Source organism: Taeniopygia guttata, chromosome 1A (assembly GCF_048771995.1).
Source record: "Taeniopygia guttata chromosome 1A, bTaeGut7.mat, whole genome shotgun sequence".
In the NCBI taxonomy this organism is placed as follows: domain Eukaryota; kingdom Metazoa; phylum Chordata; class Aves; order Passeriformes; family Estrildidae; genus Taeniopygia; species Taeniopygia guttata.
In genome coordinates, this window is record NC_133025.1 from 47,812,981 (window position 1) to 47,838,036 (window position 25,056).

General features: G+C 48.8%; 2 protein-coding genes across 4 annotated transcripts; one reads left to right on the plus strand and one right to left on the minus strand.

Annotated features, from left to right (window-relative positions):
- Nucleotides 1-3,478: 3,478 nt before the first annotated feature.
- SMIM45 (small integral membrane protein 45) lies at nt 3,479-7,621 on the minus strand. Of its 2 annotated transcripts, XM_072923353.1 has the most exons (4): nt 7,457-7,596; nt 6,696-6,844; nt 4,896-4,968; nt 3,479-4,358 (listed from the first exon to the last, which is right to left on the minus strand). In XM_072923353.1, exon 4 carries the CDS (start codon nt 4,354-4,356, stop codon nt 4,150-4,152), a length of 207 nt encoding a protein of 68 aa, XP_072779454.1. In that variant the 5' UTR covers nt 4,357-4,358; nt 4,896-4,968; nt 6,696-6,844; nt 7,457-7,596; the 3' UTR covers nt 3,479-4,149. The 2 variants fall into 2 exon arrangements, with proteins under 2 accessions (XP_072779454.1, XP_041569742.2); XM_041713808.2 differs by lacking the exon at nt 6,696-6,844 and having other exon boundaries at nt 7,457-7,621.
- Nucleotides 7,622-14,368: 6,747 nt separating this feature from the next.
- On the plus strand, nt 14,369-21,375 carry CENPM (centromere protein M). 2 transcript variants are annotated; one of them, XM_030262901.4, is made up of 6 exons: nt 14,377-14,540; nt 14,749-14,828; nt 17,326-17,424; nt 18,476-18,555; nt 19,554-19,645; nt 20,388-21,375. In XM_030262901.4, the coding sequence occupies exons 1-6, from the start codon at nt 14,484-14,486 to the stop codon at nt 20,511-20,513; spliced, it is 534 nt and encodes a 177-aa protein (XP_030118761.2). In that variant the 5' UTR covers nt 14,377-14,483; the 3' UTR covers nt 20,514-21,375. The 2 variants fall into 2 exon arrangements, with proteins under 2 accessions (XP_072779455.1, XP_030118761.2); XM_072923354.1 differs by lacking the exons at nt 19,554-19,645; nt 20,388-21,375 and adding an exon at nt 19,069-19,266 and having other exon boundaries at nt 14,369-14,540.
- Nucleotides 21,376-25,056: the final 3,681 nt, after the last annotated feature.

Below are 25,056 nucleotides of genomic sequence, written 5' to 3' on the forward strand. Positions count from 1 at the left end.
CCCCGCAGCCGCTGCCAGGGGGGCGCCCCGGCGGCCCGGCACAGGGTGACCGAGAGGCAGCTCCGCTTCGGGGGGGCAGCGACAGCGCCGGGGCTGTCCCGCCGCCCTGCGGGGCTGGACGGGCGGCTGGGGCTCCCTGGGGCGGACAGGCAGCTGCGATGAAGGGCCATCTCCTCCTCCATGGCGGTGGGCTGTGGCTGGAAGCAGAGGTGCAGGGCTGAGGTGCAGGGCAGAGGCCGGGGTCCCAGGCTGTCCCTGCTGTCAGGGCTGTGGTGTTTTGGGGTGCAGAGCTCCTGGGGCTGCCGTCATTCACATGCTTGAGCCCCCACCTCCAGCCCCGTCCGGCCAGCCCGCCTCCAGCTGGGACAATGGGGCTCTTGTGGCCTGCATGGCTCACTCCCACGCTGGGTGCCATGGCCACTCCTGCCCTTGTCCTGCACCTTCCTGACCTCTGCCACCAGCAGCCCCCCATCATGGGCAGCTCCACAACATGACCCCGTGCCCTGTCCCTATGGCTGGAGGTGGAGGAGTGATGCAGACCTGCCAGGTCAGGCCTGTGCTGCCTGCTTCCAAGGACACTGGGTGTGATTAAAAAAAAAAAATTAAAAATTTGAATTTTTGAAATGCCTTCCCTTCCTCTCTTAGTTTTTTTCCCCTCAAATGGCATATTTCAGTGCAACAATTTATATTCCACTGCACAAGTTCAGTGACCACTTGTTGGATGTTCATCCAAGTTGATGCTTCATTCCCTTATGCTGATTTTCTTTTGCTTCTTCATTATCATCATTATTAATACTGTTTCTTAATTTTGCCAGCTTTGTGGCATTTTCAGGGTCAAGAGCAACTCAGCTTGCCACTTTACACCTTCCTCGCTGTAAGAAACTTTGAAGGGCAACATAATAAACAAGGAGGAAAGAAGAAAGGTGTTTGGGTGGCATGGGATGAGAATATGAATCATTTGATGAGCAAGTGGGAGCAAAGAAAAGGAGAGGCAGGCACCCACAGTGTGGCAGGGACAAAGATTGCATTATTTCAGGTGACCAGGGCTGAGGGAAGTGGAAGAGGAATCACCATCCAATGATCCACATCATTACTGGCAATACTGGTGGAAGGCAGAGCTCAGGACAGTGTGAGTTCTCTGCTTCCTTAAGGGCAAAGAGACAGAAAACATGAGAAAAACCAACCTGATACGTGTAGTATTTCCAGCAATAACGACCTTCTCTGATTCTTTATGCAGTTTAATTCAGTATCTGTGACTATTTCCTTCTCCCCTGAGGTCTTTCTGGCAGCACCGATCCCACAGAGGAGAAACCATCTCAATTTTCAGGCAGCATTTGCCTTTAACTATTCTCAGATAGCCTGGCAGTGTAGCTGGCACAGGAGCCAGGTGGATGGAGACCTACCCTCTTGTAAAGGAAACCTCACTGCAGACTGCTCCTTGATGCCTGCCCGGTGCTAGAGGGAGGCAGCTCCCAGGGAACAACAGGAAAACAAAACATCAACCACACAGTCTGTCACACACTTCCACTGGGGAAGCCTTTGACACTGCTGACAATAAAGTCCTTCATAGCCATGGAAAATACCTGGCTTAATACTGATTGTGTCAGGACTAAACAGCACAAAAAGTAAGACAGAGGAGATGAACAATTAGTTTCCCTCTAATCCAGCCCTCACCCAGTTGCTGTCTTCTTTTGCTCAGTTTCTGCATTGAGTCACGGGCAGAGCAGAGCTCAACGCAGGCATGGCAGCATGCAGAGGAGAGCACAGAGCAGGGGAGAGGGGACCCCTGTGAGTGCAGACTCCCCTTCCTACAGTTTAACTTCTTCCGGACCGCTCCAAGTCCCTCAGCTCCAGTGGAGAGGTTTTTATACTACCCCACAGCTCAGCTGTTTCCATTTACAGGGCAATCCCACCTATCAGGGAGTTGAGGTGAGGAAGCAGGTTTCCCAGTTGGTGTTTGAAGATAGGGTTGTGATGTGCCAGAGGGCAGGGAATATGAGCCATGCAGCTGAGGGTAGGACACCATGCCATGCAACCCAGCCCTTGGGCATTTCCATTTCACAGCCCCAAGTCACAAAATTGTATCTGTTTCAGACTACTCCTGCTCTTTTGAGTCTTTGCTTGCCTGGGCAAGTATAACTTTGGGCACAGCAGTAATCCTATTCACTGCATTTCCCTCTTAAGTGAGACTCCCCAGTTAGGGGACTTGCATCACAGTATCTGTTACTTGGCTGAATGAAAAGACTCTTGACTTTCCTCTGTCTGAAACAGCACCAGAAAGCTCCTGCCAGTGTGCCTGGTTTTGGTGTGGAAAAGAATGGTATTGCAATTGCAGTCTGGTAGATGAAATGTCCCAGGAAGACCCAGGATATCTGCAGGATGTCCTGATCCATTCCTTAGAGTTAAAAATTAACTTGGATCTCCAGAGAATTACCATCTTTCAGGCTGCACCTTGTGCTTTGAGCCTTTGCTTGCCAGGGCAAGCAAAACTTTGGGCAGAAGAGTAATCCCACTCACTGCATTTCCCTGCATAAACCACTCGCAGCAGCCCAATGAACTCTCCTTCTTTCTTTGAGAATGGAGGAGAAAACTTCCTGCTCCCAGGTTCACAGGTGAGGCTGAGTGACACAAGCCAGGAGCTGTGGCAGGTTTTCACAGCTGTCCTGAGGAACCCCTGCTGCTGAAAGTAGCCATTGGGGACTAGAGCACAGAGCCATAACAATGGAAGGACACTGGAGATATGAGTTGCCAATATACTGGCTGGCACAGGATGCACAGATGTGTGCACATAGGATGGTGGCACCAGCTAACATACCTGGGATATGCAGGAGTGAGACACACAGAATCCCTCTGTGTCCAGAGCATTCATAGATAGCACCATTGCACCTGCATGCATGCAAAGGGTGCCTGTTGGGGTAGGAGGAGAGGAGACACAACCTCCTGCCACAGGCTCCTTGCTCTCTCAAACCTCCCTGTATACACTGGGCGTTGCACTGGGCTGTCAGGGAGAGAGAGGATAGGGATATCCCTCTCAGCCCCAGTGTCACAGCTTCATACAGCACTTTGGTGGCTGGTCATACCTGTGACAGTGCAGAAAGTCTATAAACATGGGATTTTGTGCCAGACTCACCTTATACGGCTTGGGTCCAGAAAACAAAGGTGGCACAATAGGCCCATTTAAATGGCAGGCTCGATGTTCCTTGTCAGAGACATGCAGGGGAAAAAAAAGGCTGAGGAATGCTTCACAGCTTTCATTGTGAAACAGTTAAGAAAGACAAGCTATCCAAGCTGTAGAGCTTTGCAGTGCAAGCGACTGAATAAGTGCAAGTAGCTTCACAGACTATCCCATCTCCCTCCATGACAGAGGAGCAGAAGGTCAGGCAAATTAGGAGCAGCTGATGTGGTAAGTCTGGTAGCACCCACCCCTGCATGGAGAACTGCAGAACATTCTTAGCTTGACACACGACTTGAACCAACCTCTTTAAAAAAGACCTTTAATTTCAATGTGGTGCATCTGGAATGGATGTAGGGATGGATGCTCTCCATCTCCCAAACAGACACAGAAGGGGTGTGCATTTTGCAAGGATAAAGGCATTCAGTCTCTGAGGCTCACTGAGCCCTTGGTCCCTCTGCACAGAGCTTCAGCAAGCTCACCATCCTAGCATCAAGAGTGGGTGCTGGGAAGAGCTCAGCTGAAGCAACAGTTTGTATTGAAACCCTATTTATTTTCCCCAAAATACCCCTTTAGACAGACTGTGTTAACCTAGGGAATAGGAGTACAAGGTTCTGCATCCTTTTGCAAAACCCGGTACCTTTCCTACTGAAGATCCTGTCAAGATGCCAGGCAGCTCAAACTCAAGTGATTAACAAGGGATATTTCATTTGAGTGGCTCATCAGTCTTGGCCACAGGAAGGAGCAGAAGTCCTTGGCTGGCTGAAGAGCTGTGAGCACATGGGAAGCCCAGCTAAACAAATCTTGACTAAGAAGCAAAGGGGCAGAATGGTGAGTGATGAGTACGAGACCCAGACCAGCAGAGAGCAAAGTGATGAGCAGCCCCACTTTTACCAGGGCAGGACTACCATCCCTACTGAGGCTTGTGGTCTGCTGCCTACCCAGGAGAGATTCCTCTGGCTGCAATTGGCAGCCTGTCAGACCTCAGGCACCCCAAAGGCCAGGTTGTCCCGAATCATCAGTGTCTTCCGAAGGTCTCGCTCCATGATTGGCCTCTGTGTCCGCCACTTATGGGCTTCCTGGAGTCCTGGTTCAAAGTAGTAAATGCAAGCTCCAAAGCCCACCAGGATGAGAATGGAGATCATCAGATACACGGGTACAAACCAATCCAAGAAGTGGGGCATGGCTGCCAGAGAAAAGGAGAGAAAGCTTATGCAGTGGGAACACCCAAAACACACCTCCACCAAAACTGATCACAAGACATCTGCCTCATTAGTAGTGCCCAGTCCCTCCTCACAGCCCTGCTGCACCTGCCTCATGCTTGGTTGCACATGAAGGGACCTCATCTACTGAGAGAGGTCAATGCTTTTGGGGTCATTGCTGGCACCTCTGCACCTCTGTCAATCCTACTCCCTCCGCAGGGGAGGGAGGGGCTTGAGCCTGCTTGCCCCCAACCCTGCTGCCAGTGATTAAAGGTAAGCAGTGGGTAAATACAGCTGCTTCTCACCTCCTGCTTCAGGGAAAATCTGCTTCCCCTGACACTCCATTACCCCTTTGAATTCCCAGTCTGAGCTGGTCTGGCTCAGGACTGAGCCCTCCCTTACTGCACCTCTATTTCAGGTCCTGCTTTGCCAGGGATCGGGGTCCTGTGTTCAGCACCAGTCTGTGAGCAGACCTGAGATCCCTCCCCCACATCAGCCACTGTCCAGGGGGGCACACTCACCGGGAGCAGCCAATCTGCCTTGCCAAGAACCCCTGGCCAGCCAGGTGCGTGGTGAGTCCGGAGCAGCGTTGCCCTGGGGAACACAAAACAACACCACACTGTCTGATTGCTGTTGGCCCAGCGCTAAAAATGGGAGAGAAGGAAGGAGCAAACATCTCCTTGTCCAGATGTAAGGGCTGAATATTTCTGGAGGGCTGAACAAATGGGGTCCCAGCCCCATAACCTGCTGGTTCCCTGGCACATTTTCTCCCCACCATTATGGCCCTGCTGATGCCATGCTTAGGGCATGCACCCTAACTTAGGATCATTTAAATCTGTAATGGCATCACATTTGATCCCATCCCTTGTCTCCATCCTTTGGGAGGGAGACAGCAACCCACACGGCAACCCACAAAGTGCCCAGCCTGTTCAGCTCTGCTGCTTGCTCTGTGCCAAAATGACAGGCAAGGTGTGGATCATGCAGGGACAGAAAAGGGGATCAAAAAACATCCCGCACAAAAAGCACAGCTATAACTTCACCGTGCACCCGATCTTCTGGGTTTTGCACTGCAAATGTGCTGCTTGTTAAAGGCTTTGGTGGATTAACCTGGCACCCTCACGTTTGGGAGAGCACAGTGGTGTCAGACTCCGGCACAAAAAATGCAGTCCTGAAAGGGGGCTTTCCATAACCCTCACCCTTGGTGGGAATGATGAAATGCCCACTGACTTCAGTGGGGCCACAATGAAGTGCACCCACATCAAACTCCTGATTTTCCAGACAGATGAAAGCTGTCACGTCTGACCATCGCCCAAGTCATCCCTCTGCAATAACCATATATCCCCAAATTCCTTGGACAGGGTGGGTTAATAGGAGGCTGGGGAGAGCTCTGAGCATTTTCTTCCTCTTCCCTGCTCCTGGCCCATAAGGTTGATGCCTTTTCCACACCAAGGGCTGGGCTTTTGTTTTTTTTTAATACCACAGCCATCAGCTGTTTCCAATGTGCCCAGCAGCATTTATCTTCTGGATACCTTTTGTCTCAGGAGGGCCTGTAACAGTAAGTTTTTTGTCACAGGGTAAGATCTGAAACAAGCTGCAATTCTTATTACAAGAAGCAAGAAACTGCAGAAAACGCCTGGTTTCCTCCCACTTATTGGCATGGATCTGATCTGGGCACTGCTGCTGCCTCTTTATGGCTGCCTGTACCTTCCTCAGGTGAGCAGCTCCTGAGGAAAGCTCCCACCATAACTTGCAACAACCTCACAGAGGTGTTGTGGGGAGCTGTGGGGCTTCCTTTAATGCACCTTAGGGGACCGTGTAAGGAATAAGGCATAAACCCCTTCTGCAACAGTATCTGGGTCTGAACTCTGGGCCAGAAACCCCTCAGCACAGCTTTCCTACATGCTCTGCAAAAGTAGCTCCTTTGCACCCCCTTCACCCCCCAGCTGCATCTGCAGACATCCTGGGAGTCTCAGGCTGCTGCAAACCCCTTTTTCAGAGGTGTCTTTGCAGCTGGTATCTGTCCCTGGCTGGCAACTGCAGTGAGCAGGATTAGGGACACTGTGAAGGTGAGTTCAGCTTGGACCTCCTGGGCTGATGGGAGGAAAGCCAATAAACTCATTCCCTTCCCCGATCATCCACTTTCCAAATGTGTGAGTGAACGTGCCATCCAAAAAAAGCACTGCAATAAAAAGCAGCCCTACACACTTCCCAATTCATCCTTCCTCCTAGCAGAGCCAGCATTTCCTAGCTCCTCGCCAGCAACCTATTCTTCAGTCTACTTGCTATGCAGCCCTATCCTGCTGTGTCCCCATGCTGCTCACCCGTCCCCGCCCCCTCAGTGAAGGGTCCTCATCATGGCCAAGCCGAGCTCTGGATGAGGTGTCAGAGCCGCCCCTCCAGCCTTTGCAGGGCTGGCCTGGAGAAGCATCTTGCTTTTGTCAGGCAGGTGAGCAGATTTTGGCTGCAAATACTGAAAAGAGGGTGTTTCATTAAAAAATGTCAGCTTTCTGGAGCAGTTCTGCAGATACAAAATGTGCCTTAACCTCGCTGGACCAGTTGATCTTCAGCACCTCGTTTGCAGTGGGACATCCACATCCCCCCAAAGACACAAGAGTCCTTCGTCTTCTATCTAAAACCATGTCTTACATAAATAAGATGTCTGACCCCTTTTAAACCCATGCTGCACCTCACTCCAGCCTCTTGCCTTCAACGTCACCCGTGGATCCCCCATGCCACCACCCACTGCCCCCGAGATGCTGTGGGTACACTTGTGACAGGAGCCCCAGGGGCCACGTTGTTAGTGGCACGGCAGAAACTGCTTGGGGGAGGCTGGGAGCAGCCTACAGGAGAATTTGGGTACAGAACCCTCCCGTGTGCATGGCTGGGAGCACAACTCATTTTGCAGGGTTACAAGCCGTGGGCTCACCTCGACCGCAGGAGATTCCCTCAGACTTTGGCACCCCGGGGCAGGCTGCAGCTTGGGGCACAGAGCTGCCGATCACTGGGGACCCAGACATGACCTCGCTGCCATGCACCGCATCCCCAGCAAGCACCGCTACATGCCCTGACACCTGTCACCTACCTTCTTCCACGGGTGCAGGGCGACGGGATGAGACTGCTCCCTCCGGCATCTGCCAGGTGCCAGCCGGGATGAGTCAGGCTCCTTTCCCGGCCAGGCAGTGCCCGGGAGAAGGGACCCCGCGCCGGGAGAGCTGGGTGAGAGCGGGAGGCGACAGGCGCGGATGGGCGGGAGGCAGGCAGGGAGGGAGGGATGGCGGGAGCAGCCGCGGCGGGCGGGGAAAGGACAGGCAGCCAGCAGCGTGGCCTCATTGCCCAACGGGACTCCGGGGGGCTTCCCCCACCGCCTCCCAGACAGTTCAGCCCTGCTCCAGCCTCCCCGGGGCACCCCACCGCCGGCCTCCCCCCACCAACGCAAAAACGACTGTCTGCAACGGGCTGCAGCCCGGCGCGGGGAGGGGGAGCATTTTAGCAGCGGTCGCTATGGCAACGAGCATCCCCAGCTGCCCCGCACATGGTACCCGGGTCAGAGCCACGAGGGAGCTGGCCGCGGGATGCTCTCCCTCCTCCCGCATCATCCGCAGCCCGGCTGCAGCCCGGGAGGAGGAGAAACGCTGGGGCACACGTGTGTGAGCTCGAGCTGATGGAGATGGACAGAATGCTCAGGCTCCACAGATTTACCGGTGTGTGCAGCCCAAGGACTGGGGGCTGGTGGTTTTTCATCTGTGGGTGGGAGGCAGAGAGAGAGAGAGGGGTTAGAGGCAAAGGGGGGTTAGAACTCCCTTCAGGGCTTTTATATAAAATTATAACAATCAACACTTTGACCAAAAGAATCTTCCATCAGGAAACAGAAATACAATGCTGTCTGAAGTACTATTCTTGCTTTCAGTGAAATACCTTTTTCCTGAATCCATACCTAGTTCTGTCATTGCTGCTGATGACAAGAGATGTTTTGTTAAAATATTTTCAGCTTTACAGCAGCACAAAAATGGGAACATGCAAACTGGTTTGGTTTTTCATATTGAGGTTGTTTTGTTGTTTGGTTTGGTTTTGTTTTTGATTTTTTTTTTTACAAAGGGAAATTTTCACCATGACCCAGAAATTGTTTAATGCAAAAGAGTTTTAGCAAAATCAAACTGGCTCCAGCCCGAAAAACTGCCTGCTCTCCTGCCTGTACTGTCCAGCTCCACCCACTTAGTTTTTGACACTTACAGCCCTGCAGATGTGCCCCAGTGGGTTTTTGTAAAGTTTTCAGGATTAATAGTATCCACTGAAATGTATGAGGCCTGAATTTGTATCTGCTATACTCCAGGGGCTGTGAGATTTGAGGTCTTAATTCCCAGTAGGTTGTGTTTCAGGCACGAAGGAGTTCATCCTCTTGCCAAACCAAGCTGCGGGTGGTGACAGAGCCCATGCACACCTGCCAGATCCAAGGGTAATGCATGGTAAAGGTCTGTCACCTGGTCTCTGCCAGGGTTTCATTGACCAGTGCAGAGATGAGGATGTGATGGAGCCGTGGGACCTGACTGGTATGCTCTGGGATTTCCTCTTCATCCTCTTTTGGTCTTCCTGAGCCTCACTTTTTCTTGATGTAACTTCATAACAGCTTAGAAGCATTGAGTATAGGCCTTGCAAGCCCTCCATACCTAGCAGGATATCTGCATGGAGGATCAGATCCATTAGGTTTAGCCAACTGCTTCTTGGTTTGTCCCAGTAAGGTGGGCACTTCAGATGATTTCCAGAGTAGAGCCTGCAATCGTGCCTTAATTTTAACCTCAATGAAGTTTGGGCATGACACCTTGACCATCAGCACAGTTACTGCTTCACTAATCCCACTGCAGGGGGTGGAAAACACAAGCCCCACAGCTTTGACCATACTGGGAGAGAAACCTGTGCTTTGGAGAAAAAGATTTTTAAAATTAACTTTGGAAGGATATTGTTTATTGCATCATCAGAGCAAACATTTAGGGCAGGCAAAGACAGTCCATTTGAGAGGGCAAAAGGAAAACCACTTTCCAGGTGTGCAAAGAAAATGAGAGGGAGATCAGTGGTTGCTGGCACAAGGTAGGAGACTATTCATTTATCCAAATGACCAGTCAATGGTGAAGCTGCAGGCACTCAGTAGAGCCTGACAGGCCAGGTATATTCATGTCACAATGTGTAAGCTCCTCCCATTTTCCCTAGCCAACTGTTCCAGCTCTCAGTTCTAGGTCACCTCAGGGGCACATGAGAGCCAGTGTGTATTTGCCAGTCTTCAACTTATTCCAGATTTAAGCTTGGGCTTAATGCCACTGTGCTGCTTGTGCAGCCAAAAGCCCAGAACAGAAATGGTTTTGACTCACGAGGTCATTTTTATCTCTGGCTCACTTCCCTGCCATGCAAACGCTGGGAGGACGTGACAAGGAATGGTGATCACATCTTTCTGCAGCCACCACCACAGAAGTGAGCAAGGTCACGATGTGGCAGCCTCTTGCTTCAAGCAGGAATCCCCCCAGATGAGTCTGAAACACTCTTGGACACAGCAAGAAAAAAACACGGGGCTTTGCGCTGCTGGAGCTGGGACACGCTTGAAGACCCCGTGCCTCTGATGCAGCTGCTGCCTGTGACAGGGCTCTCAGGTGCTGTCACATCCTTTGGTTTCCAACAGGAGCTAAAGCTGCAAGACAGCTCCAGGCATTGATGTGCCAGTGCAGCTCAGTCTGCATGGAAACATGTTCAGCTGCAGTTCAGCTTCCACCTCAGATGAGGCTGCAGTGTGCCACTCAGGTCTTCCAGGCATAAGCTTGTGCATATCATTCTGCCTGGTGCCTTGGGGCCTTCCAGCCCCTTTCACCTGGCTTGGAGGAAGCCTCTGAATGTCTGTGCACACACCAAGCTCCTCAAAGCCATTCATCCCAGGACACCTGCCTATCACCAAGCCTCTGACTCCCTCCATATCTCTGGGCAACCACAAATTCACCTGCATGATGAAGGCGAACATGGAGTCAGGTTTGATGTGAGAGGGCCACCCAGCCAGAGCAGAAATCATGAAACCCTTCACAAAACCAAAGACAAAAGCCTTGGCTGGAAAAAAAGGAGATGGTCAGGCAATCTCAGGCACATGTAGCATGTCCATAAATCACAGCATAAACAATGTACTAAAGGTCAGCTTAATCCCAGGCCTGGTTAAGTGTTATTCCAGTCTTTCTTAACAAGTTTTTTCACTGTTCTTTAGTGTCCTTTAGCCTTTTATCAGCATCTTCTGAGTTGACCAGACCCAGGTCGATGCCTGTCTTTAAAGCAACACCAATCTCCCAATATCACTTTCCCAATGTAGGTAGAAGCATGGAGTTTATCAAACTTGCCTTCCTCAATGTCTGCAGTAGAGGACAAAACTTCAGCAAGTGTCACAGAAATGTTTCCCTGCTCAGCTGCTGGAGGTGAGGGAGCTGCTGCAGGATGCAGAAGGTACGTGAGATGCATGGGCAGGGCATCAGTTGGGGATAGTCTGATGGGAAAGCAGACTTACCCACCTTCTGGGTGCTACTGCAACTTCAAAAAAGAAAACCCATTAGAAAAGCTTTGCTGAGTTGATCAAAAACTAAGGAAATTTGTATAGTGAGTTAAATTAAAAAGCAGAATGAAAAAAGCTGATTTACTTTGGGTCTAAAAATAGCTGTGAAGAGCCTTTGCCAAAGGAAGCAGAAGTTGCCAGCAACATATGTGAAAATGTCATTAATTTCTCTAAAAATCTGCACTTGCTGCAAATGATATAATTTTTGTCTATTAGTGAGAGAACAAGTGCAATCAAATACACACGAGCTCTATTTCACAGGCTTCCCAGGAGGGATGGCAAGAAGTCAGCCTGGAGCCAGTAATGCATGAGCGGGTGACATCTCATAGAACTCATACTGAATAGGGCTGTCAGGACCTGGGAGCCATTGCTGAGAAAACTGGGACCATGCTGGGGTCAGTGCTCCTCTCTAGACCATCTCCAAAGCCTGTCTCCTTTGCTCCTCTGGCTACTCAGAGAGAAATCAAGGGAGAAATCAGAGAGAAAATACCCTGAGATGCAACCACTGGATGAATCATACCGCAAATTGGCCATGGATGCATGAGGATGAGATGTGCTTTTTAAAGTTTTTTTTGTAGTCGCTGGTGCAGTTCTGCTGCAGGAGCAGCTTCCCCATTCCAAGGGAGCACTCATGATGGCCAGGCCAAGTCTTGCTGATGTCAACTCTGTTTTTTTGGCAGCATCAGAACATTTTCGTGTTGACTGCAATACACTTCTACCCATTTGTGGAATGGTTTGTGCTACCAGAGCAATGTACAATGGCCCACAGAGTAAAATCAGGAGCTCTCTCTTTTCTTATCACGCCCTGCTCTTGTCCCTTCTGCTTACACTCTGGGCCAGTGTAGTGACACCCATCTCAGCTCTCCTGCACCACTCTGAAGCAGAGATCAACTCATTACTCCCACTTTGCAAACTGGAAGTGGGGTAGCAGGAGATGAAACAACCTGACACAGTCACACAGGGATATGTAAAATACACCCTGACTTCCAACACCAACCACATCTCATCCCTCTCCCCTCCTCTCCTTCCCAACCTACAGATCTAGGCAAGAGCTGCAGACACATTACCAGCCTGAGTCTCCACTTCCTTACAATGTCGTCTACCATGAAAAATAATTTTCTAACTGTGGGATGAGTGGTAGCTCATCTAGATCTGCTGAATGTCAACAGACACCAGCATGGTGAGAAGATGGAAGCCTGCAGTAGCAGGGCACAGCAAGCATGTCCCTGACCATACACTAAAGCCATCCAGGTCCTTCAGTGGGGCCAGAGAGCAGGCAACAGGAGGCAGAAAGAGGACAAACACCTTTTAGGTGGATGCCAGAGCTTTTAACATATTTCCACACCTTCAGCAGTGCTAAAGGAACATTGTTCTATTTGCTCTCTGCATCCCCGCAGATGAGCTGGCTCTTGTTTATTGCATCTGCTTGTCTCCCATCTTTAAGACATGTCTGCCCTGAATTCATCCTCCCTTCCCCCCACCAAACTCAAAAACAGCCAGAAATATCTTGTAATCTCTTCTGCTTCACCTGTAATTTGTCTCATGCTAGCAATGAGGGAAACCGTCTGCCTTTGTCAAGATCAAAAACGCTACAGTGGCCATGTGATGTCAACTTTTATTAACCCTGTCTCTCTCCCCATTGCCTCCCCTCTCCAGATTGTTACAGAGAGGAAGATGTGTTTTCATTCTCCTGCAGCCTTCTTTCTCCCCTGGCACATCTCCTGCCATTTGGAGGTACCCTGGTTGAAAGGGCAGGAATAGCAAGCACCACCAGGCAGCAGAATGGATTCTGGACACCCTTCCACACTAAGGTCAGCCAGACTCAAGGCTGAGGCAAAGATCAGGAGATGCAGCAATGTGGGCCACAGGCCACTGAGACACACTGGACCTCTGAGGTTTTACATAACTGCATGTCATCCTCCTGCTCTGACCTCAGAATGAGAAGAACTCAACCCATCTCTGTTACTGCAGTGCTTCTGCCCATGCCCCTTCCTGCCTGTATCATGGGCAGGGGAGCACTGGGCTCTCAGATTAGGGGGAGAGGGGAAAGGCACCCAGGAAGGGGCAGGATGGAGGTCGAGCCTGCTGGAGCTACTGCAAAACGTCACACAGAATAATTCAGCGTGCAAAGCCAGTTGCTACTGCCACACAGTGTTAGGGAAATTCCCTAAATAATCAAGCAGTCTTTGTAGTATAAAAGTGTATTAACTATGTTAACATTTTTCCCTCATACTTGGTACTGGTGAGGTCACAGCTCAAATCCTGTATTCAGTTTTGGGGCCCGCACTACAAGAAAGACATTGGGTGCTGGAGCATGTCCATAGAAGGGCAGAGAAGGAGCTGATGAAGCCTCCAGAGTACAAGTGTTATGAGCTGGGGTGGTTTAGCCCGGAAAAAACGAGGCTCAGGGGAGGACTTATCACTCTCTACAGCTCCCTGAAGGGAGGCTGTGGGGGTTGGTCTCTATTCCCAAGTAATGTGCAATGGGATAAGAGGAAAAAGCCTCAAGTTGCTCCAAGGGTGGTTTCCACCAGATATTAGGAAACGTTGCGGCACTGAAAGGGTGGTCAGGAAGTGGAACGGGCTGGCCAAGCCTGTGTTGGAGTTACCATCCCTGGAGTGTTTGAAAAGGTGTGGCATGTGGGGACATCGCTGTTTTGAACATGGCAGTGTTGGGCTAATGGTTGGACTTGATCTTAGAAATCTTCTCAATCTAACGATTCTATTATTCCCTGTATTAGTTCACATTACAAATTGGAATGTAAGGAGGCAGTGGAATTTTACTGAAGCCTTTGCTGTTGTTGTCTTGAGTAAACAAACGGGCAACAGCTCATGACAAAGGCCAGGGAGCAGGACAGCCCTGGAGAAAAGGGCTCTGCTTCTCAGAAGCTAAAGGCTGTTCATGATCCCCCTGCACAGCCAAGGCAAGGGCAGTATCCTCCCCTCCAGCATTGCCTGTGGGTGCCTCAGGCCGAACTGAGGCAGATATCCCTGGGATATCTGGGTGCCACAGGAACAGTGCTGCTTTGCAGGGTTTTATGGTGATTGGCTGTCCTTGGTGATCTGTCACACAGCGCGGTGCCGCAGTGCTCAGAGGGGCCCCATGCTGTACCCCGGCATCACTGCAGTCCTCAACTTCCTCGTGAGGAAAAGTGCAGCGGCAGGCACTGGTCGCTCTGGCAACCGGCAAAGAGACCCAGGACAATGGCCTGAAGCAGAGCCAGGGGAGATTTAGGTTGACTGTCAGAAAGTTTCTGATCCCCGCGTCCCGCCCAGCCGGGAGAGCCCGTGAGGCGCTGGCCGCCAGCCCCGCAGCGCCCCCTGCCGCCCAGCGGTAACCGCGCCCGAGCCGCCAGCCCCGCCCCGCCCCGCCCCGCCCCGCCCCGCCCCGCCCCGCCCCGCCCCGCCCCGCCCCGCCCCGCCCCGCCCCGCCCCGCCCCGCCCCACAGGCTCTGGCCCCGCCGCCCGACGTCGGCGCAAGGCGGAACGCCACTGCCATTTGAATTCCGGCGGGCGGGCGGCGCCGTCTCCCGCGAGGATGGCGGTGCTGCGGCCCTTCGACAAACTCCCGACGCTCAACTCCGGCATCCTCCTGGTAGGTCCGGCGGTGGCGCCGCTCCGCGGCCTGGCCCCGCCGTCCCTTCCCCGTCCCTTCCCCGTCCCTTCCCCGTCCCTTCCCCGTCCCTTCCCCGTCCCTTCCCCGTCCCTTCCCCGTCCCTTTGCCCAGCGCGGGCGCGCGCCCGTGCCGAGCCCTCCGCCGGCCGGGCTGGGCCGCGGCTGACCGCGCTCTGCCTCTGGCGCAGCTGGTGGGCCCGGACGAGGCGCTGCAGCAGCGGCTGTCGGAGACCATCCTGCAGGAGAAGAGGGACTTCAACATCAACGTGTGAGTGACGGGCGGGGCCCCTGACACCTGCTCCGAGAGGGGCGAGCAGCGTCTGTGACGGCAATTCCTGTTGCACCGAAATTGGTTAAAAGCGCAGGTTCCGCCCCCGTGGCAGGAGTCGGAGCTGTAGAGAGCACGGTTCGGAGAGAGACTTCGCTCTTGCGAACGCTAGAGAGCACCACTGCCCAGATGTGACCGCATCTGCTGCGGGCGAACCCCTCTGTCCTCAGGGCAGGCAGTTTGGGCATGCTTGGAAAAGGGAACGGGGGGAAGCATCCCGCGTTCGTGTTCACAGTGCACATACCCTTGCCTTTTGCATGTTGCACAGATGTTTGATTACTAAATTGGAAAGGTGCGAGAGCAACACGGTTTTTTTCCCCACCTGAAAGACAGAAATTAAACATCCTGAGGCAACATGGGACAGGTACAATGCTTGCAAGTACTTACAGGGGAACAAGTGTTTCTGAAAGATGTCCATTGCTTTGGATGCTCTTTGTAGCTCTTTTCTGCTTTGTATGCACACATGTGCTTTTCTTCCTCAAGATGCATTTGAGATTTCAGCTTTAGCCACATGACATGTCCTGTCTTAAAAGCTTGATTTACCAACTTTTTACAATAAAATGTCCTTGACAGTTCTTTTGCCAAGACCAAATGAGTTTAGTCAGCTCTTCAGAAGGTGTTTGTGTTATTTCTCTGCTGTAATCCATGGATGTGCAGTAAAGGCAGCCCAAGCTAATGTTCTACTGGCTATTAGAGTGACTGTAGTGCTCTGATTTTGGCATCTTGGATGTCTGTGCTAACTAATAGTAAATGAATTACCCCATTTTCTATATGAAACCTGCAGCCTCTGCTGAGCTGTGGAGTGCCATAACTAGATGGCTGCTGGTACTACAGCTGGGTAACTGCCCAAAGGCACAGAATTGTGTGCTCATGCTACACAGTAAGATACATCCCTGTGTAAATATTGCTAGGAAAGCAAAGCCAGTGGGGTTCTTTCCCCCACTGTGTTACTTTGGGATTGTACATATTACAAACAAATATGATATCTAATCTGACAGGTCTACCTGTCAGGTACAGCTGTTGGGTGAAGAGTTACAGGGCTTGGGTTTTTTGTATCTCTTATTGCTGAGGGGGCAGAAGGGGGAAGGCTTCTGCATTGCATATCTGGAGACTGCTGTCATCATCTAGTCATGTTGGTTTAAACATAAGAGAATTCCAAACAATGCAGTGCTTTTCTGGGTCACTTTTTTCTTTCCCCCAAGGTGATCTGATAATTTCATCAAAGAGTCTCCCTAAATTTCACCTTAAATTAATAAGTTGGTTTGTGTTTCAATTAATAAAGCAGTGTGTCTTTCAAGCTCACTTTGCTCATCTCTTGTGTTAGTTTCAGAATGTTTTTGTTAAATCATATCTTCCATAAACAGAAGAAATAAAATACCTTTATTTGGAGACTAGCAAACAAAACTACAAACTATATAGGATTAATAGAAGGGAATGCGTGCCATGGTCTGTGGCTGCTGCAGAAAACTGTAAAGTCCTTGAGACTGAAATACTAGAAGTAATATTCCCCCAAGAAGACCAGAATCAATGTTTCTTCCTTGGCTGGATTGTGAGAGCGACTGAACATCTGGGATGTTTGTTTGCTCAGTTTAAATTAAGGTGATCTTCCAAAAACGTGGTGCTGATAATGTTCTTCCCTATGGAAGATCCAGTTATGTACTGCTGAAACCTTTTATGGTTGAGTTTTTTTTGTTGGTACGCTTGTTTGGGTTTTGTTGTTGTTAGTTGTTTGTGGTTGTTTGGCTTTTTTTGTGGGCAGAGATGCAAAAATCCCCACCCTGTATTTCTTCCAACAGCTGTAATTAGCAGTGGTAGTACCATGTTGAAGGATACCTAAACTAACCTAGTAGCTTCTGACAAAGTAAAAGGTTAAAAGGGAGGGTAATGATATAATAGAAGCTCTTTTTGAGTTGTAACTTCATCTATAAAGCTGTTGTAGCGACAATTTAGTAGTTTAAGATTTTTCTGTACCTGGCAAGGTCACCTCTCTTTTGTGAACATATGAGCAGTATCTCTGGAATGTGACAGAAAAGCACTGATGCATTGATTAAACTTTACAGCAAAATATTCCAGTAAAGAATTGGAGTTCACTTTGTTAGAAAGGACTCTTTGTAACAATTAAATGAAATTACTTGCTGTAGAGATCTGCACAGAGAAAATGTTTCTGTGAGACTTGTTATGCTCTAATAAGCGTCGCATTATAACCAGCCTTGTCTAGCAATTACCATTGTGCCTGTCAGCAACTATGAGTGGGCCTAAGATATGAGAGTACCACTTAAACAATCACAGTGCCTCTTCAATGCCCACGTATTTAGTAATTAGCAGGCTTCCTGGTAACTTGCTACAGGGTGAACTGCAGTGGTTGTGTGATTGTGGGTAAGTGGGTACTGTCTTGCCAAAGCTTGTTGGTTAAACTGGCAAATTTGTTATCTTTCAGTCACCTTGCTACATCCCTCCCCTTACCTCCAGAGAGGGATCATCTTCGACCCAGGATAGATCTGATTGTGTTTATGATTGACATCAAGAGCAAGTACAGGTAAGAGAAGGGAAAAAAGATGAGATGGGGGACTAATATTATTTCTTGTTGTGATGGCTAAATCTGCATTTTTACTATATTGGAATTGCTGAATAGTGGGTTTCAAACCCAAGACTTGCTGTGGTGGAAGAACTCAGTAATATATACAGTGGCTTTCTGGCCTCCAGCAGTGGATTAGGACTGAATTGCTCCGTCCAATAACATGCCTGTTGTGCACTAAGTTGCCATAGCAGAGAAGGCAGAATTTATTTCTGGATCTGGATATGTGACAATACCAACTGAGCTTTGGAAAGAGGCTGTCTATAGAATTAGATGGAAGTGCTGGTAGTGCTGTGAAGTTTTATAACATGCAGAAGTCTGATGTGTGCTGGGCAGGGCAGTGCTGCCCAATAACCAGCAAGTGGCTGTGTCTGTGTCCTCAGTTCACTGATACTCCTGGTCAAGCACTACGGATCAGCACTACAGATATCTCTAGGCAAAAGAGAAAGGTCTGCAGGGATTGATCCCTTTTCTATCATCTTGTGTTCTGCATCTTTGTAGAAATGATACTTGTTTCCCCAGGCCACAAGTAAAGACTTGCTAAGGCACAGAAGTCAGCATTTTATTGCTTACTTAACTTGTGACTGATGATCCTGGGCTCTCATTTACCAAAAATGACAGGCCCAGCTGCATACTTACAGCACAGATGGTGCTGCAGAAATGTGTGGGCAAGCGCTTCCTGAAAGAGCCGAAGTGGTGCTGAAGTTTCATTGGATATTAATGAATTCAGATGCTTAGTGTCTGTAAATCATGGAGGACACTGTTCAAACTAACTCTAACTGTTGAGTCTTGAGTAGAAAGGATATGTTATGGGTTATTAAACAGCTGTGGGTATTACAAAGGTCTCTGATGTCATGCTTTTAGCATAAAGCAGAACTTTGCAAGCTCACAAATCAGCAGATGTTAACATCATTGTTTCTCTAATTGTGCTTCTGAAAATTATTCCTGTTTTCCTTATGCTGCACTGGTTTAACCTCCGTGTCCAACTGAATTGTCTGTGCTTTTCTGACAGCTTGAAGAAAGTCGAATGTTCCCTAGCTCATGTGGATGCCAGCTTCTTCCTGGGGAAGGTGTGCTTTCTTGTCACTGGGGGTACGTATGGCACCTCTTCCTCCTCTTCAAGCAGCACAACTCACTGTTGGTTTTCTTAAAGCCACTGACTTAACTTGAAACAAACTAAAGGAAACCAGTGGCTTTGTTGCAACATTGTTTAAATTATTTCTGAACTCCTCTGCCTTTTTTATTGTTTTCCTAGATAAAACACTGTTCTCTCATGATCACTTGCTCTCTCCTTTTTATTTTTGCCAGTCAGACCACTCTTCTCTGTCCCTAATTCCTGAATATGATCTGTGTTATTGATTTTTTTGTCTGTGTGGCACTCCACTGGTCTATCTGCTCTTGCAGATCTGACTTAATGATGATCTTAATGAGCAGTGAGAAGCATATGATACTGTGGTAATAAAGTGAATCTAAACAGATGAGCTACAAAGCTATCAAGTATAGTTTTAATATAAGACTACTATCCCTGCTGTGTACTGTCTGGCCATGTTGTGCCTCTAATCTTTCTGTCTCCCAATGCTTCCCTGTGTACCCTCCCTGCTTCAGCTCTGAGGAACTGGAGGGGCCAGACTGCACTGCTCAGTGTTGGAATATAGGTGCTGTGTCCCTGGAGTTTGGGGGTCAGGAGGCTTAATTCTGAAATAGAGGAGTCTTAGCATTGTCTGGTGTTATGGCTCTCTTGATGGAGTGAATTCCTTGGAGATCAGACAACTCTGTGATACCATATGACTCAGGAGAACTTTTGGTAAGTGTGTGGAAGCTGATGGTGTGCTGATCCCTTATGCAGAATGTTAATGTTACATGAAGAGTGATGTGGTACTATTCCTGCTGTTAGTATTATGAAAGACTTCTGTGCTAATTCTGTTTCCAAAATTGTACCATTTTGTTTGCACTACTCACTGTTGCCTTACCTTCTATTATGCTCTAAAAATTAGCTCTGGATTGTTCTGGGGATGTGGAATTTCCTAAAACTTTTCTTCACTGATTGCTGATTATGAGGCTTGTAATGTGGGAAAATGTTTTTTTTTTAGTTGGCAGGGTGAATGCTTGCAGCGTTGAGATGAATGCTGTCTGTAAATTAGGAGAAGCCTACTGCAGTCCTGTGCTATTCTGTGAGCTGGAGGTAAGGTGCTTATTTGACATCTCAAGGGATTTCTGAATTCCACTGCTCTGTGATTGTTAGAAACATCATTATTTTAGCAATAAATACATATGCTGCTGGCCTTCATAAGTGTCAGAGACCAGACTCTGTCTACAAGAACAGTACCTCTACAGAGGTACAGGAGTCTGTCTGTCCTTGAAATGAGTCTTCTAGTAATCTGGTCCTTCCTGTGCTACTTCAAAACCTCATGAAGCCAAGCCTAAGCTCACAAAAACCATCTCTGATATGCAAAGCCTTGGTACACTTGTTCCTTGCTGCATTTTCTCTTCCTGGGAGCCCCTGAGCTATTATTTACTATGTGACTCCCTTGCCCATGTAATGTTTTGTGTCAGCCAAACTTTGTGGCTTCACTGATGATTTTGCCATCTGATATGCCACTCTTTCCAATTACCTGCTTGGTCTGAAAAGCTGGAGGGAGAGTTTGGCATTCAGCAGCAGGACACTTCACTTTTCTGTGTACTTGTCACTGCATGCTCAGAGACTGCTTCCCTACCAGCAGGTAGAATCTGTGCCTTTGGCAAGCCCTTCAGCACTTCCAGCTGGCAACACTGTACCTTCCTTAACATTAGGGACGTAAATGCCCCTGCCTGGGGTTTTCTATAGCTAGCCACTTGATGCCTGCTCTGGTTCTTTCTTTTATCAAAACTTACCGTTGCTTTTCTTCTTTTCTATTGATTAAATAATTTCTCCATTCTGTTTCCAGCTGGAAGATACTCGAGTTGCTACTGCTCAACGACTTGTTCGAATGTTAAGAATCTGTGCTGGTCACATACCGGGAGTTTCTGCCTTGTCCTTTGTCTCGCTGATGAGGAAGTCTGATGATGATTAGCTTCTCATTGTGATACTTCACACACATTCATCAGGTTTTTTTTCACAACTGGCATTCAAGCTGCTGCAGTTGAAATCACATTGGGAAGATTTTTTTGAGTGACTTGTCATGACCACTCACCCAGAACTGTTCCTAGTTGCTTACCTTTAAATAAAAGTTTGATTCCTATTCGGTGGATAACAGATAGGGAGGGCAGTTTGAACAGGGGATTCCTATCCATTATTACATCTGAATCCCATTTCATGATAAGAGTTTCTTCCTCTTGGCCAGTGGCCAGGAGCTACATGTTTTTCTGAGAGAATATTAGAACAGGCTACTGTCTCCAAAGTACCAGAGAAGAGGCAGCAGGCTCCTTCCTTCAGTTGAAATGCAGCACCTTAGTCTAATGAGAAACCTTGCTGCCAGGTTTGTCTGTCTACCAAGAGAAGAATGGGGAAGGAAAGCTGGCCTAGAGCTTCTAGATAGATTGCACTTGGCAGTTAATGATCCAGCTGTGTGAGCATCTGCCCAGCAAAGGGCTCACTATTTCCATGTCAGGTACCTAATTGGGAAGGAAGGGACTAAAGAAGATAATTGAACTAGCACTTTAGCTTTCTTTTAGATCCTTGAAGAAAAAGACTCCACCTGTCAAGCCCACAGACAGCCCCAGTAGTGCAGCCTCTGGGGCTGACCAGAGGTGAAACCCAGCAGCCAGGACCACAGCAGCACACAGAAAACAGGTTGTCTCAGCTGGTTTGGCATGTGCTGTGTATAATCCCTTTACTAACAGGTTCTGACCAGCTGTAAGTTGTGCCTTGTGCATACTGCACAAGTCTCTTAAGGTTTGAGAGTTCTAATTTAATAAAATAAGAAATATGTAATAGTTGTATGCTCTTTATTAGTCATGTGGCACAGCCTCTAAAACCTGCGAACGCTTGCCCCAGTTTGCCCTGGCAGGCTGGTCCTTGCTGACAGCTCTAACTCCCAGTTAGTTGTTTTGCTGCACTCGTGGCTTCAACCATGTGGTGGTGGCAAAAGCTTTTCAAATACAGCCCTTTCTGTTCATTGACTTGAGCCACCTGCCAGAATACAGTGCTTTTTGAAATGCTGGGATGTTTCTTACCCAGAATTACATGCCAAGTAGAAATGAAGCCTAGAGAAAATGTGTTAAGCTCCCCTCTGGTTTAATTTATTTAATCCCTAATAGTCTGCTTTAATGTTCCTAGGTGCAGAGCTCTAGCTGTGTGCACTGTTTCGGTTAGCTTGTTTCTGACATCTGTCTGTGAGCAGGAAAAGCAGAAAGCAGCACTGAAGGCTTAATCAGCTGTGAGTGTTGGCAGTCCTTGCAAAGACAGCTCAGCAAGGCACAAAGCCTGTATCCTTGCTCAGAGGACACACAAATCCCAGCTCCAGTTGTATTGTTGCTGATGGGGGAGGGCTAGGGTGTTTGTCAGCTGAAACAAAAGGAGCTAAACCATTCAGCTGTGTTATGATGCCCAAAAGGGCTGGACTCTGGCTAAAACCCAAAGGAGAAAGACATGTGCAAACTGTCGTGGCTGTGTAAGGAGGATTGAAGCTTAATGGGCATGCCCTACTTTCAGCTAGCTTTGCCATCCTGAAGGTACTAACCAGGACTTGGCCACCAGAGAGGGGAAAATCATGCTGAGAAACAAGTTTCTGTGTTGGTTGTGCTGTCTCAGCCCTGCTCTTGCTTTGAGTCCCTCAAAATAAAGGAGACCATGGCTTAGAATAGGCTGGTTTCGATTTGCTCTCGATGTGCAGGTGCAGTCTGTGGGAGGAAAGGAAGTGGCATAAAATGAGCCACTCTTTTGTGTCCTCTGCAACTCCTATAAGGAAAGGAGACTTTTCCTCTCCTAGGTTGCTCTCCAGTTCACTGTAACAACCCACAGACTCGGGTTAAATCCCTTTGGCCTCAAGAGTAATTTCACTGTGCTTTTTTAACTAGTGAAAATGAAACTTCTTTTTGGTCCACCCAGAATGCTTTGGAGTAACCCACATGTGCTACTGTCCACTCCTGCACCTTCAAGCAGGGCTTTTTTTTCCACTGTTATGTTTCAGATGTGGTATTTCTTTCCTTCTACTACTTTCAAAGAAGAAAGATGCTGTTTTTACTTCCTACAGGTGGCTGAATCTCAGCTGGTACATAATAAAATCTAGTTCCTTAAGAGCAGCATCTTCCTTCACCTTGGGGCAAATATTTTTCTTACTCTTAGGAGAAAGTATTTACTAGAACTGGCAGGGGAAGCGGAGCGTATCTAAGAATATGACACTGTGTCTCAGGTCCATCATGTTTTACAACCCAAAATAGTTGGGACACATCTAAAGCTACATCTTCAACTATGTAAATACCTCTAGGAGCTGTCAGCTATTAGTTTAGACAGGCCATAACACTGCCCTTACTACCAGAGGAGACAAGGCAGCTGAGGATATCTTTCATCTGGATGGAGTAGCCAGGGCTAATGTTTGATAAAGGCCTTGTGAAAGTAGCGCTTAGATTTGGATCAGAGGCACGGAAGGCCTGAAGTTGAATTAAGGCTAGTTACTCAGGTTCTGTTGTGTTCAAACCTTGTGAAAGAGCTTGCCAAGCTGACTGAAATCTAAACTAACAGAAACATTTTGAAGTTACTTGCTTTCTCTTCTCTTTTGCTTCAGTTCCCTATCCCTGTGGAGATTTTCAAAGAGGAATCCCCCTCTCTGAGGTGAAAGTACCTGTGAGCATTGCTGGTTTGACTGTTTCAGTTTGTGGATGTGTTTCTGTCAGTTATGTCAGCAAAATTAGAATAAAAGCAGTTTAATTAGTACAGAAGAGCTCATACCAGTTGCACTGGTGTAAGCTTTGGTCTCAGAGTGCTTTTTTTGGGGGATGGAACTAAATGAGGTTGTAATATGGTTTCCTCTGCTATGGCAGGTTGACCCACAGGATTTCATTTTCAGTCCAGTCCCTTGAAGAAGATTTTGCCTCCTCAGCCTGCTAGCCGAACAGCTCACAGAGGTGATCTGTGACAGATTTCAGCACAAATCAGCTTGCTTGGCATTACCTGGTAGGATTACAGCTCTCTGCTGTGCCAGGTTTTCTAAGACTAACTCTGCTGCACCAGCAGTTAAATCAGACCAACTTTGAAGCATGATAAAACATTATATGTTCAGTCTATACCAATGGAAAAGAAAGTCTGCATACTGAAATGGTACCTGTAGTAAAAGATCTCTCTGTTCCTGGAATAAAGATCAGAAATAAATCCAACCCTGGGTATGTATCAGTCACTTCCAAACCTTGAAACTGGTGGTAGAGATTTAGATTCATAGCTACCTCTGGTATTGGCTTTGGGGACTGGTTAAAACTGAGCATCTTTGCTTGCCAAGACCCATAGTTTGAAGAGAGTGGCTGGCTTAGGTCAGCAGTGGTGCCTAGCAGCTGTGGTCAAGCTGCAAGAGCTGCTTGGTTGCTCTCATCATGACCACTGTTCACAGCAGCGGTGGACAAGGAGGGACTCCTGCTCTGCTGCCTGGAGCTGACTGCCAGAGCAGTGGCAGAGGTCAGCTCTGCTCTGCTGCCAAAAGCAAGGAAGAGGCTTCCTCCTGTGGGGTTTTTAACTTGTCTTGATTTTGCAGGAGCACTGGCTGTTTTCCAGCTGCTCTGTTTCCATTCAGCTGGATCCCCTGGCAGTCTCCTCTGCACTCTGAGTGTTCTCCACTCCCCACTCTAAGCCCGTGTGCAGTGTTGCTGTGGGCTGCTGAACCACTGCCACTTTCCATTCAGTGGCCAGATGTCCTTCACTCGTGGAGAAAAGTGATTTATATGCAAGAGAAGGCAATAGCTGGTACAGCCCAGAGGCAGGAGCCAAAACCACTGGATTAATTTCACTTCTGTGGCTGGTTTCTTGCGTGACCCTGGGCATGCGAGTGAAAATTCACTGTGCCTCTCTTGCTCTGCTTCTACAGCAGGATCTGCCTCCACTGGGGGTTTGTAACGAGGGCAAATTGACATTACTTTGGAGTCGCAAATCTGGAATCGAGTGGAAACATTCCGAAAAACCAATTGTTTTCCTCTTTAGCAGAGTTTGACCTAAGTTCTGTGGGGGAGGGCTAGGTGGGTCCTGCTGGCTGGGCACCTCCTGAGATCAGCTGGTTGTGTGCCGCTTGCATGCCTGACTCCACTGCAGGGAGGCTGCCTGAAACTGGCTGCGATCCTTCTCATAAGGCATTGCGGCATGGTTAGGTTTTGGTGTGAACTGGAACGAAACCACCCTCCGAAATGCTGAAATTCCCTGCACAGTTCAATTATCCTTGAATTGGCCAGCGGGGAAATCAAAGTCTCTGGATCTGTTCCTCGCTATTAAATATTAATACGGCACGGCGAGAGCAGGCAGGAAAGCATTCCCTCGGGTCAGCTCAGCGCGGGAGGGGCTGTGCTGGCTGTGAAGAACCGGTGTGCAGGCGAGGTCGGGCACGGGGGACTCTGGAGTGAGTGACTTGCTCAGACTCCTTGGCAGCTGAGCAGCGCGGGCTCCCAGCCCGTGCTGGGCCACGTTTCCTTTGCCACAGG